At 33.4% G+C, this 15,422-nt stretch overlaps 1 protein-coding gene across 1 annotated transcript in view; it reads right to left on the bottom strand.

The window, feature by feature from the left end:
• Positions 1-15,422, bottom strand: part of LOC145686279 (FRAS1-related extracellular matrix protein 1-like) — a gene marked incomplete at its 3' end in the record, with an annotated part of 157,231 nt that overhangs the window by 128,535 nt on the left and 13,274 nt on the right. Inside the window, 6 exon segments of the mRNA XM_081759410.1 lie at positions 1,965-2,102; positions 5,558-5,724; positions 6,387-6,602; positions 7,037-7,181; positions 7,753-7,917; positions 11,473-11,634. Of these exon segments, the coding sequence (XP_081615536.1) occupies positions 1,965-2,102; positions 5,558-5,724; positions 6,387-6,602; positions 7,037-7,181; positions 7,753-7,917; positions 11,473-11,634 (993 nt within the window).

Below are 15,422 nucleotides of genomic sequence, written 5' to 3'. Positions count from 1 at the left end.
TAGATACTCATCTTAAACAGATATACTGCATGTGACGGGAAGTATCTAACACTGTTCCGTTGACATTTTTAAAATAAAAATGACATCTGATTCTAGGCACGTGATCATACAACATTGACTCATAAAAATCATTTGAAGGGGTAATTTGGATAAGGGCGTATCGACCTATTTTCGGTGAAATGGGATATACATGTTTTCTGCAAGTTTGAGCATGTCCGTATGTGCCTAAGTGGTGTTGAGGTAATATCTCTGATCCGCAGCGAACGCCTGTCTCCAAAAATAGTGTATGAATACGTTCATTCATTGGATCAGGGTGTTTGTTTTTCTGCTCTCCTCAAAAATTGAAGAATTGCTAGTTACGTCCTTATCCAAATTTACCCCTCATTTGGAAGAGGGAACCGCTATATCTTTTTCTCTCCCGTGAGTGCTAGTGAAAATTTGAACTTGTGTAGAATTTAAAATAATATACAAGTAGATCAGTAAAAAGGCTCATTCTTCAGAATTATATTACCTTATGATCTAAATTTTAGTTTTATTTATTTATTTATTTAACAATAACCAGATACAGCTCAGAGGCCATTTTATACTGGATATCTAAGAACAACAGTAACAATGGAAAGGATTTGGGAAGGTATCGGCCAGGGCCTGTTTAGCATTTTTTTTTTTTTTCTTTTCAGTATTAATACTATGCTATTAATGTTATTTCTTACTTTGTCAAATAATTGCTGACAGATAATGTAATTATTCCTATTTGAGTTCTGTTCATATTTCAATTAAACTACCACACAGCTACTTGGAAGAAATGTTTCGGCTAATAGTAATAATACCGAATAAAACTAATGTGGCCATCAAGAAATTACATTTATTGCCAGAGCATATGTTTAAACAGGAGTATTTTGGTTCGTTCTCGGTAATTCTTCAATTGGCGGTTCATCCTAATACAACAGATAAGGTATGTTAGGTTCGATTAGTAAACCCTATTTAATGAGTTTCGCTAGATTACGTTTCAATCATTTCCATACTTTCCTTCTACTTTACATGTCCTATCTCTCATACTGAAGAATATCGGAAAGAAACTTTGCATCGGGCTGTAGCCACTGATGAAAAGTGGCTTGGTACAACAATTGTCAATGATCATTAGAGTGTTAGATGCTACTAAATGTTCCTGTTTGGGTACCGGTATGTAATGAAATCATTCATCTTCTGTAGACAAGACCAAACTACGATAGCTGTGCCGAATTGTGAGAAATAAACCACTAATTCCACCAGAAGCGGGCAGTATTGAAAGAAGTCATTGTCTTTCATGATAACATACGCTCCCATGTGACAACGAACTCATTTGACACCATGAATTTACAATCAAATTTGTTCTTACTCGCCATATTAATGAGATTGCCAAACTGATTACAGGCACTCATATCACTTGGACCACATTCTATTAGGTAAATGCTTTTAAAATGTCAAAGAGGTAATTAGATCGGTTAGAAATGGTTTCTTGAAGCTAAAACAATAATATTTCTCTCAGCCTGGAATTAAGCTTAAAGAACAATGCTAGCATCAGTGTATGTCGAAATCTGACTAGGCGAATACTGTCGAAAACATGTTCTTCACTCCCCAAACATTCCAAATACATCAATTACATAATCAAAAAATGAAGTTAGAGTTATTTGAAAGTAATCCATAACGGTTGATCTTGCAATTGGTCATGGAAACTATGAACAAATACCAGTAAATAAATGAATAAAATTTAATAGCGGGAAGAACATGAATATCCCATTTTTCAGGGAAGATCAATTTAAGACGACTTTCTGAAACGCTTCAAAACATATGGTAATAGTTTTCTTAGTATATCAGTAACTTTTTCTTTCTTTCTATTTTGAGATTATGAAAAATATACCAAACAAACATTATTTTACCATAACTCGTTATAGTTTACTTTCAACATTACCTTTATTTAATCTTACCTTCAATACAAGAGTGAACATCTGAGTTTCCGAAAAACTCATATTTGGCGGTTTATATGCAATGTTGTGACTCTCCAAGTCTGCCTGATGAAATGACAGAATAGGTTTTGTATGATCTGCTAAATGAACAATGTGGCCCTAAAGGAAGACAGTGAGTAATATTACTATTGTAGAATTGTTAACACGTGCCAAATACTACATTATCATAAATATACAAGACACATGTAATATATATAATATCTGATGCATATTTCTTAAAAATAACAACCCTTTACGTGTCCTTTGTTTTCTTTACTGGAATCATTTCAGCAACCAATTCTGTTACTATCTTCAGCCTGTTTTCAATTAAAGAATGTCGACTTCTAAACTGCTGTTATTTAACTTACAAGCAAACATTCTGGTGGGAACAAGAAAGAAAAAAAAAGAAAGAAAAAACTTTTTTTCTCTTTGATTGTATTTTGTATGTGAAAAATAAATGCTCGTAAAAATTTGGCAACTTACCGCAAATGACTTGACAGAAAAATGAATTTATCCCTTAAACTTCTAAGTGGAGTATAAGCACAAGATCGTTTTTATTGCACTTAATTGGGCATTTTCTAGGATACGCTGCGCTTGGACAGAACATAAAGAAAGTAAGTAATAGAAGGATATTTTGAAAATTTCCACGAAAATCCTCGTGTTCCTAATTTATTGCTCTATACGTATTACACAATTAATCAACCCTGAATTATAAACACAGTTTACATGAGATTCGTTTATTTATAAGAACAGTAAAATATACTTAGTTTTACTCAAATATACGAGCAATTCACACAATATCCGTCACAATCCTCAAGTGCTACTAGAGCTGTCAACACGAAACTTAAATGATATATTTGCGCCAAAGATATGCCTTAAATTCCTCTTCACGTCTCCCACAGTGATGCTTGCCAGGTACTTGTCAAACAAATTAAGAATATGGGGATTTACAAAATATCTTTCTATTACTACACTTCCATATGCTGTGCCCAAGTACAGCAATAATCAACGGAAAGTCCACATAACTGCAGTTCAAACGAGGTACATTTAGTATCATACTCAATGTAGAACGTGAAATGGTTACATGCATTTTTCGGCCAAACTAACTGCGGTCGAGTTGCCAATATTTGCATTAGTATTTACACTGACATCCTGAATACAATCAGAAAGGAAAAAATTTAAGTTCTTTTTTGCGTCCACCAGAACGCTTGGTAGTCTTCTCTCCTTAGAACATTAAAACCAAAGTCACTGTTTTTAATTTCTAGTAGTCACGTTTCTAAATTTTTGTTACAAAATTTAAAAATATATGTAACAAATTATACACAAATAAAACAATATATACAATATGTAACTGCGTACAAACACTTCAGAATTTAAAATCCGTCTTGTTCCGAATGTGTAATATTTTGTATATTATTTTCAAATTTTGAAACAAGAATTTAGAAATATAGCCACGAAAAAGTCATGGAAAGAGAACAAATTGAATAGTCTGTAAAACTTTTAGAATCCGACGTTCTTCAATTTACAACTAGCTGGAGATAGCAATAAAATGGGTGGCTGAATTTTTTGCAGTAAAAGAAACAAACTATCACGTAAACAAGCTAGTGACTCATATACTAGAGGGCTTATAATTGTTATACTAAAAAAATAATTTATCGGCTGATGGACAGATACGAAAGGAAGATTTACGAAAGTAATATATGGAAACAGATTGTTCTACGTTAATAAATGTAGTATCAGATCATAAGGACCACCCTCTACATCACTATGAAAAGCATGAAAGCAGGGGAGGACGCACAAAATAAAGATTGGTCGAAAAAATCACTCTTGAGATGATCGTACACTTTACAACGCTTGTTTCAATGTATCTCTTTCTCTCTTATATTTGCTTTCAGGTACTGTACATGATGACTCTGTGATGATTGGTAGAAAGTCGTATATTAATATTACCTTTCTTTCATTTATATTTTGCTTTAATACGATATTATGAATACATTTGTAGCGAAATTTTACACTAATTTACAAATTCAAATAATCTTTGCCTTCAGCCACGCCTGTATAGGTAGGTAAGTAGAACGATAATAATAATAATAATAATAATAATAATAATAATAATAATAATAATAATAATAATAATAATAATAATAATAATAATAATAATAATATATTGTGAAGATATTTAAAATTGATTATGATGGTATTGCTTCTGAATGAAAATAGAGAGTTCTTGAGATTTTTGAAGATCAGGATAAGTCTCAGGTCTCCTTGACAGCTTGACAGTTTGGAAAAATATTTCGATGGAATATAGGGAAAAGTCCGCTTCAACCTGCACATTTGTTCGAATAGGTACTAATACAAAAAGCATTATGGTACTCGTGGACGGACTACCTGAACCATTCATTAGTTGAAATGCATGGTGCGCAGGTTTGGTCTTATGAGGAAAGTATACACTCAGAAAGGGTACAAGAGAAGAATTAACAAACTTTAAGCGGTGGAGCGCCTCAAAAACTGAAATCTCTTCCAAAAATTAACTCACATATCATGCGTTCTTCAATAAACTTCGAGCACTCAGGGGATAAGGACGAATAACCCTCTTTACTGTTCATAAAATATGCAATTATTATATTGACTATTATGTCTTGATCAAACATTTAGCTGATTTTAAATCAATATCAACACTCATTTCGACTAACTTACAGAGACGGATGATAATGAGTGAATGATTACGAAAAATTAATTTTATTGTACTCTCCCACAGGAAATCGAACACAGAACCCCGTGGAATAAAGGCACACGCGCTAGCCACTACACCAGCCACTGCTTTAGTTTTCATGGAGTTAGATACGGCAGATAGCTTATGCAAACATACTAGATATTTGATACATTTACAGATGATCACCGGTTAAAGTATTAAATCTATACGATCCAGATGTAATGTATTTATTGGTTTGGGAAAAGTTCATGCGGATTTGCGTTTAATGGTAAATATATTCTTTTCAAAATGAGAGCTACATGTTAATACCCCTTTTTTCATACAGATATAGCATTAATAACGTTGTGTAGGGAACCTATAAGGATTCTATTCAAAGAATAGTAAATCACTTTACTCAGCAATATCAAAGATAAAATAAATATAAATCGGTAATCACTTTGCACCAGCATAACCTCAGAACAATAACAAAGTCAGTTTCGTAGTATTATATTCATATGAAATACTGAAATGCAGATTTAAAAAACCACAACAGCATGATAATTCTAACAGTAGATTTTCTCCTCTGTTGAGCAGAAAATTAGGACAATAGATGGTAAAAATTAAAGAAGTTTTATTTGTCATCTCTTTGTACCTATTAAAGTGAAAAAATCAAAAGAAACAAGTTTCCAATGTCTGCTGGCATCCTGAATTTGAAACAAAGGCATGTATTAAGATGCAGGTTCAAAAACGGTCCAAATTCAAACAAGAATGAAAAATTTAATTATTTTCCATTTCTATTTGCATGCACATAACTTTTAGTGAGATTTAAACATAAAATTAAAAATACAAAAACAGGGTTTAAAGAAAATGTCGAGTTCTTTACCTCATTGTCGCCGAGTTCTTTAACAATGCTAAATACAAGTAAAGGGTCGGAAGTTTCCTCGTCACGAGCAGCTATTTGACTCTCGGTGATTGGTGTCAGCACAAACTGATCAGCATCCAACAGAAGGCTACTCGAAAAAGCAACTTTTGGCGGAATATTTGGGAAACCTATTGAAACAAAAAAGACAATTTATACATCGAAATAATCAACATGTGCATATATGTGTTACATTCTAATTAGTTTTGTGACGAAATCTATTATTTACCACTCTCTTTACTTGCTTTTACCAATTTTGGCTATGAATTTCCAAGAAAAACAATTGTCAAAATCAAACAGCATATAATTATTTCAAGTAAATCAACATGTTCTGTGTTTTCACGTAATCTTTAATAAATTACTACAGGCCAAAAGAAAAACATGCAGTTTAAACTCAGATATTTAATTATTTACTTCAAATGTTCATAGCAATCAACTATAAGTTTAAAATAATATTTAGTATGACACCAAAGATAAGGGTGAAGAACTTTTCAAACAGTTTTATGTTATTACTCTAATTGTTTAAGTTATTAATTAAATCCTTTAATAATGAATTTACTAGCTGTAAAAGCAAGAAAGACGAAATTCAGGGAACATAATGACAAAACAGTTTTGATATGAGTATTATTTAAATGTTCCCATGAAATACTTTAATGAAATTTTTATCACTAAGTTTAATTATTTGATTAGTCTACACCATTAATCATTGTCTGTACTATCATTTTACGAACAGAGAAAAATAAGTATGGAGAGCTTGCATCATGCATATTCTTAAGCAATTTAATACTCTCACCTGGCTTTATTAAGACCGGTATCTGTACCCACTCTAGTATAACTTGATTATCCACAGATTTCTCAAAACTTTCTACTACAAGCAATATGAAATCCCTGTCTGGTGTTGGTGGTGTCATATGTTTGTAGCGCAGCCCCAAATGAATAAATTCTTCACAACTTCTTTTAATAGCATCCACAGGTCTCTTTTCCTCCCCAGCAACAAGCTGACCATAAGCTGAAATAATGTTTTTCATACAGATGTTTTACATTAGATCTATTGCGCTCTTTAAATAAATATTTTAATATATTATGTTTCGTTGCTACGTATAATGAATAAGGTTTTTTTACATATAATTATGACAAATAATACAAAGAAATATGATATAGTATATCGTTAAAACAACAGAATCGTAAGAGAATAATGTAATATGTTAATAATACTCATATTTCTTACCTTCACAAAATTTTGAGTTTGCGAAGGTTTTAACCGAAGATTCGAGTCGCTTCCTCGTAGTGTCTAAGAAAAAGTCTTTAAATTAAAATACAAAGAAAAAAGAAAAAATATGAGATAGTTAAGGAATTTTAAATCCTAAACTATCCATTTTTATATTCAGATATGATTATATATGTGAGATATACTAAATTATTTATATTGAAAACAAGGAGTACCTGGAAGTCGACTGCTGTACGGCGCAAAACGTACTTTACACATTCCAGTTCTATCACGGGAGTTGAATTCAATGGCATTTTCATCAAGTGGAAAAGATGTCCCATAAAATTCGTTCACTTCCAGTGGATTTTTCAATATAGTTACCTTGTAAGAAAAACAACAGTAGACACATTATCATTTGATTAAGTCATTTTAATTCCTTAAATTTATTCACGAAATCTGCACAAAAATTAAGTATATTAAAGACTACAGTGGCTTATATTTCCAATTGGTGAATTTTGTTCTGAATATATCCCTCGAACCCTTTTTGCATCAGGCGTGTTTTTAAAAAATCCACCAGATTTGACAGCATCATAGATTCAAGCAGGAAGTTGTATCAACATGATATAATATACATAACAATGATTACGCATTAAATTTTAACGACCACGTACAGCTGTTCAACGTCGCATTTCTAATTTTGTTCAAATGACGTCCAGATATTGGTATAAATACGTTTTCGGAATTCTAAAACTGCATGTTGGCAATCTATTTATGACACCTTTAAATCCATTGGAAACAATTTAGTTTAATTTAGAGGAGATTAAATATTAATTTGAGGAAAGAAGCCGATATTACACAGAAAATATTTTTGATGATATAAACAGATTTGGATTTATAATAGAACTCATTACAAGTAAACAACATATTCAGTGGTTAAATTTATTTTACTTACCAAATATGGAGTGTCTAGTATTGTGATCACTAACTTGAAGTTAGTTATAATAGTATCGTTGAAATCAAATCGATATGATCGGATGAATGCTAAATCTTCTGGTAACAAAGGAGATCCAAAATGGGTATATTTCACACTATCTTTCTTAAATATACAGTCAAAGACCTGTCAAGTTAGAAAAAAAAAAAGTATTTATTAACAAAGTGAATAAACTTAAATGGAAAAAAAAACACACAAAGAAGCTAACACAGAAATACAAACTGTACTAAAAGGAACCTACTGTCATATTTCATTGTTATTTCACATACGTTGAATTTTATAAATGTAAGATTTACGTAGGTGAACTTACCGGCGAAAACAAATAATAAATTAAGAGGCTTGCTTCCATTGACTATCTTCAGTTTTAATACGTTTCATGATGTTGAAAAGTTTAAGAAATTTCACTATATAAATTTCTAGGATCAACAAAAACTATTGAAATGAATTGAAATCTTTCAGTTTAACGTCCCACAATTATGCTCTTTAGGCTAAGGGAGACGATTAAAGCAAGTGAATGATGATAAAGAATTGGTGGAATAAGAAAGTGGGAGGAAACAGGAGTACCCCGACAAAACCCACGGAAACGATGTTATCCACTACAAACTTACTTGGCGGCTAAGGATCGAACCAAGGACCTCATACACAACAAATAAGCATTCTACCACTAAGCCACCTGCTCTCTAACAAAAACTACAATTACAACAATTGGTGTTTTCGAAGTGTAGTACAGTATTAAGAAAAATAACCTCCAATCCAATAGTAATGTCATAAATTCTGTCGGAAGTTCATAGCAACCTCGAAAATTCCAACGTATTTTACTTAAAGATGTTTTGGATAATCTAGAAAAATGTGAATTAAATTTGTAATATCAACCACAGATTTTGCGTTATTTCGTTGGAAGTTAACAATAATACTAAAAAAGAGCAACGATGCACTTCAGATACTTCGTCGAATGGTAAAGAGGATAGATATTCACTGAGTAATTAAAAATTTTAAAATACTTCTCATAGAAAAGAGATGGAAACGTGTTCACATTGTATAATTGATAGTGATTCAGCATAGCTTCTTCAGGCGTAAACAATTCTGTAAGGCAGAATGAAGGAATTTCTATGCAAGAAATTATACTCTAAAGACGAAATAAAAGGGCTCTACATGATCTTTACTAACCGAAGAAGAAATGCTGATTTTAAGCGAAATATGTATAAAAAAATAAAAACAAAAAACAAAAAGAAGAAGAAGAAGGAAAATTACAACTGAAATATAAATATTCCAGAACTTGTTTCCCAATGAAACGAGGCATAATATAAGATAGTACGGTATACAAAGACGAAAAAATCCCAAATGGAAGTTATTAATTCACTGCAAAGGAAATAACCACTTTCTGTTAACATTTTTTTAAAGAATCGTTGATGAATATCTACTGCATTGATGAATATTATCTCTCTCCACCTGAAAGTGTTTAAAAATGCCAAAAAACGGCATTTTTTCAGTTACAGTGATAATTAAAAATTGTCATAAAATGGTTGATGTGAACTAGAGACGTGGAACAAACACCATTGGAAAGCTTAAAGGTTGCTCTACAAGTTGTACTATATTGAAAAAACCTGTAAAATAAAAAAACAACACTTCAAAAATTCAAATTAAGATTTGAATTTTGAATTTCGCATAGAAAAGTCCCTCTGAATTTGTTCAAAATTGTCCAGATTGTAGTCTCATATGTATATTAAAACACCTCAAAGTTGTATTTTGGGCACTCAATGGGATCCGATTCAAAATTCTACATAACCAAGCATTGCACGATATTGACCATGTGAATATATGGGTTCAGATCGATAACTATTTGCCTGGAGCTATTTACCTGCAGCATCAAAGGAATTTATATTCAATTTCATTTGTTTCTTGATGTATTCACTTGAATTTACACAATTATCCACCTTTTGATCTATTTAGAGAGGTATTACATTTCCAAACAGTATTTAATACAGGTCATTATTCTTGTTAGTCAGTATGGATGTTTCTAAATTTATATTGGCTACAATGATACATGTTATTTTCATTCCTTTGTTTCAGAATTGCTATTACAGAACACGTTATGAAAGGGAGGGATATATTTTCCTTCCTTTCACAATATTTGTATCAAATGTGTTATGAAACACAGTGACACTGCTCACAATCACTTCACACACTTTCAGTCAATAACTTCTTTTTCCTATTTCAATTATCCACTTCCACAAATGAAATAATACTTGAACTAACAGTAATTTGTTCGTACAGATTACATTCGGGACAACAGACCGAGGGAAAATTGGCGCCTTGTAATAAATTTATCTGGTAAGGAATCTTAAATTATTGTATAATTGCAGGTGTCCTCCTCAGATTTCTCCAACTTTGTAACGAAGCTATAGACACTGAAGGCCTACGCAAACTTAACTAACATCTCTCATACACAGTACAATACAGCGGATGCCACTACACAGAGATTGGGAATAGATCTTAAAAGCACTATCGAATGCATCATCAATAAACGAGAAAAAAAGATGGACATAAAGTAAATAGTTTTTATTAGTAATATTTCTTTAAAGGGGAGAAAAGGACGATGATTTTTTCATGGGTTTTCTTATAAGTTTCGATTTAAATGAAAAAACAACAGTCACTGTTTACAAAAATTAATTAGGGCGTTCTGAATATAAAACTGAAAAATCTTCGATAATAAATGAAAATATTCATTCCACAGAAAAAAAAAAGAAAAAAAAACATAGACTCGGTGATTCTCCACCTCCAACGAATTGTTTGTTAGTTCGTAACTCAAAAAGTTGAGAAATATATATATATATATATATATATATATATATATATAAAAATCAATCTAAAGGATAATAGGAACGTTAACCATGGGAAGAAATCTGAAAGTGTAATGATGGTATTATGTACTACTCAATTATCATTTTTTTAATCTAAAAATGAACTTCAGTTTAACATGCTACAAACATGAAAGTCACATTTTATGGGAAAACATAGACAGAAATGTATTTGTTCCGAATTTAGATATTTTAAAATGCGAGAAGGAACACATTTTTGCCATTACTAAGGTTTCTATCTCATTTAACTAATTGATTAATTGAAGACGAACGTATCGTTTCAGCACCAAAGCTCAATAAGACAGAATCCTCTCTTTAAAGTGAGCAGGCTTTTATCCATAGATAATACCACAGCTGCGCATTAGTAACTTGATCATGAAGAGTTATGTTCTATTTTAAAGTATTTGCAGGAAACAGTTTTTCAAATTACAATCATGTACGTTTGCGCCAATGTTCCTTGAAGATGGAGGAACTTAAACACAGTTTGATAAGTTCTCCAATATACTGCCACTGCTTAATTTTCTACCTATAACACCAATTCAACAGGACATGAAAAGACAAATTAATTAGTGGTATGCCAACCTATCATTGTGGAAATCTTAGCAGCACATCCCTATCATGGTGAGGGGTAAGAAATTTCTGCCTTCTCTCGTATGTGTTACTTTGTAAGTTTTAATTGTATTATGCTTTACTTTATATGTTTACTTCTAAATTCTGCCTTTTTTACTTGAAGAAAGTATCCTGGAGCCATACAAAATATAGTAACAAAACGATTAATAAGATATTTTATTCTCAGTACACAATAAGTGTACAGCGAACTTACCGGAGGTTCAAAAATTCCAACTCTTTGAGTAACTGGTTCATTTAAAAGTTCCATGCGGCAAATTACATTTTTGTACGCTTCGGGAAATCCAAATTGATCAGGCGAAAGGAACACAGATCTTCCTTTTTCAACTGTCACCTCTACTGTCTTCCATATCTCGTGCTATTAAATTGAAAAATAAATAAAAAAATAATATAAGCATATATTTTAGCAAAAAAATGAATAAAATTAAAAATTGTTAACAATAAATACAAATTAACTTATATAAAAGTCACTTACAAACAACTGTATCCTATTTACTATGTAATCAATATAAAGCATATTGTACAAGAGGCCGCACAGTAAGGAAAAGACAATAAAATTATTTTTTTCCTCAGATTTTTTAAAAATATTTTTAGCTATACTCAAAACGGCGGTTTTGAAACCGGCTGCAGGGAGAGAGAGAACCAGTCTCTACCTCAACAAAGATGTAGCCAGTAGAATAGGTAGAGCGCAAAACTCATAAGGCTATTGTGTGAAATACAGGGTGTTCAGAAAGTAACTATGCAGTGCATAACTTGCCGTATTTTATCTTCCATAAATCACTTTAAACAACTAAAATTAACTCGAAGCTAAACTTTAAGGTCATAGAAGTCATAAGAGATGCTGGAAGTGATCCCCTTGCACTTGAAGACAGTTGCACAAGTTTCTGCATGTTCTTGAAGACAGTTGCACACGTTTCTGCATGTTCTTGAAGACGTTGTGCAGAACATCGGGAGTGATGTTCCGAATGTGACGTGTCAGTGCACCTTGAGTTCTTGTATGGTGTGCGGATTGTCTTCATAGGCCTTTCCCTTCAACGTACCCCATAGAAAGTAATCCGGTGGATTGAAGTCGGGTGAACGCGGAGGCCAAAGTCCTCGAGAAATGATGTGATCACCGAAAATGTCCTGTAAAAAGCTCATCGCCTTGTGGGCGGTATGTGCAGTTGCCCCATCCTGTTGGAACCAGGCATTCTCAATTTCGTCCTCATTCAGTTCACCTAGGATGGGCTCCAGAATGCAGGTGCAATGCCGTTCTGCATTTATGGTGTCCTGAAAGAAGGTGAGCCTAATGATGCGTTTACAAGTCACGCCGCACCAAACACCAACCTTTTGATCATGCAGTGGGGACACATGCAATTCATGCGGATTTTCCGTACTCCACACACGATTATTCAGGTTATTCACGTAACCGGAGAGGTGAAACCATGCCTCATCCGTGAAAAACATTTTGTCAAGAATCCCCTCACCACTGTCTTGCGGAAGGACAGGAACCAGTTGCAAAAGTTCACGATCGATGTCTCTCAGTTCATGCACGATCGAAATTTTTTACGGATACATGGAGAGCGACTTCCGGAGAATCTTCTGAGCAGAACCCACGGACACGTGGGCCTGTTAAGCTAGTCGTTTAACCGATTTCTTTGGACTGTGCAGCATCACGTCTTGCACCTCCGCCACCTTCTCTGCGGATGTGACTGTGGATGGCCCACCTGATTTTCGAGCATTATGAACGCTTCCGGTCTTTTGAAACTTGGTGTTGAGGTTCCGTACAGCGTTGCGGTTAGGCATCTTCACTCCTGGGAACTTTGCTGCAAATGCAGCTTCTACTGCTAAGGTAAACTTGTCTCCATTGCGGAACACATGCTCCACAAGAAACTCTCTTCGTTCAATCGTCAGCATGATGACCTGGATCCCAATGATGTCACACAAGACAATGATCTTCAATCAAACCGGACCTGTGAACAAATACAAATACCTGCTCAAATATGGTTCAAATATGTTAAACAATGGAAAATGTTGTATTACTAATTGACAATCATATCAATCATCACTTAGCACACCACAACATGGCACTGCGTAGTTACTTTTTGAACACCCGGTAGATACATAGGGTGTAAGTTTATAATGAACATGGGAATAATACTCAACAATCAAATTTACAGGGTATGCAGAGGATAGGTGACTAGATCAACATGAGGTTGTGAAAAGATTGCAAGGGCTGCCTGTTACTTGCCGAGTTACGGCGTTACTTCATTCGCTCCAGGTATACGTCACGAACCGTCTCTCAAACCACAAACTACAACGTAGAGATCAAGGTGCAGATGTTGTAAGCCCAAGTCTCGATCTCGGGACATCAGGGTCGCTTACTACTGGACGACAGGCTCCTTGTTCAACTTTACTTCCTTGCTCTTCTTTGACCCTCGGCCGGCCGGCTTGACATTGGGCTCTATACAACGGAAGTCAAGTGACCATCATCCAGAACCATAAGCAGCGAAAACGATGGTCACCAACAGTGTCTGTCCAGACCAGAGACAAATAACAACAGCTACAAGGCAAATAGTCAATTAACGAAAGAAAGCCCAAAAGACTTCTTGATCTTTGTTACCTATGACGATTCTGTGGGCGTCATGACAGAATGATACTGATAGCTCCTGCCAAAGCGTTTTCTTTCTGGTGAAGACGAAGTGTCAGGCCATGCTGATAGTGAGAAAATTTGGAATGGGATTGAGAAAGTGACAACTTATAGAAAGTTGATTTATGTTATTTCGACGGTACGTGGACAGAAAAGGAAGATTTCTGTCGACTTTATTATATTTCAATCAAGTTAGATAAGCTTATGTAATGTAAATTCTCCGACTAAAGAAATGGCTTACGTCACTGATGGGATGTTAAACATTCCTCCTTCGCTATCTGGGGCGACATTCTGCCGGGTCACAGATTCGATAACCGATGTCAATCAGTCCCTTTACAATATATGTTGGCTACCAGCTGGGGCCATCAGAATTCGAGTTTCAGTACGCTATGTTGATTGCAAGACTGTTACTAAAAATTAGAGAAAATTATAAAATATTTAGTAAATTTTCATGTAAGGAGAAAAAAAAAAAACTATTATTTTCTTGAGTTGAGTATGAGTTGGAATGTTTTGGTCTTGTCAATGTATAATATTTGAAGTGAGAATTTTTTAAAACATTTAAAAATTAGAAATAATAAGAAAAAACTCAGAAGTAAAAAATTGCGGAGTTTATGAGTTACAGGATTTCCATTAAGTTTTTCTTCCTCTTTGTGTCTTGCTTATTCCAAAGTTATTACCTTCAGATGTGCATAAAGAGCCTCTACCGTGAATAGCATGCAAACTTGCACATTTTGAACCCAGAACGCGAAATATCCTGCAAACATGAGCTAGCTCGTCCACGTTCTCGCTATGTGACTAATTAAGTGGAGTTGGGAATGAATTCCTATGCACCATTTTTCCTGAGATGTGCATAACAATGCATCAGTTGAAGCTGACGATGATAACGCCGAAGATTTGGTAGATGATGTCGACGAAATAACTTGAGCTGGGCTTGATCCCATGGAGATTCATTAGTACTAAGTATTTTGGTAGATATGTACACATTTTTATAATAATAGTTTTGATAACATCGCTTTAGTTTCATAATATATTTCGTCACCTTATTTTTTTTTATTTTTATTTGTTTTATTTCTTTTAAAAAAAAAAAATATTGCTTTAATCGATGCAGAAATGGTCAATTCAACTAAGCGCCAAAAAGTAGGCACGTATGTTCCATTGTCGTAAAGACATTAATTAATCATCTCTGAGTAGATATTTACGACATTTTAAAAGAGAAGTGTATATATATATATTTTTTTTTTCGTTTTTAACATTCGCATATCAAATAATATTTATTCTGTTACGAAGATATTTTTCCAAAAAGAAAAAAAAAGTTTTGCTAGTCAGGCATTTTCCAATTCTAATATACATATATTGGAGGCGTTACAATACCGAAAATGTTAATTTTGAAATAAAAGTCGACTTTCATTCTTTCCACACTTTTGTATTATTTTTTCAACTTTTTAATATGATCAAACTGGCTGGCCGACAAAATCATTAACCCTCTGTGTGAGATTAATAAGTGTACCAATTTTTAA

Source organism: Thermobia domestica, chromosome 5 (assembly GCF_964235325.1).
Source record: "Thermobia domestica chromosome 5, izTheDome1.hap1.1, whole genome shotgun sequence".
Taxonomy (NCBI): domain Eukaryota; kingdom Metazoa; phylum Arthropoda; class Insecta; order Zygentoma; family Lepismatidae; genus Thermobia; species Thermobia domestica.
The sequence above is the reverse complement of the archived record's forward strand: the minus strand, read 5'-3'. Positions and strand labels throughout refer to the sequence as shown.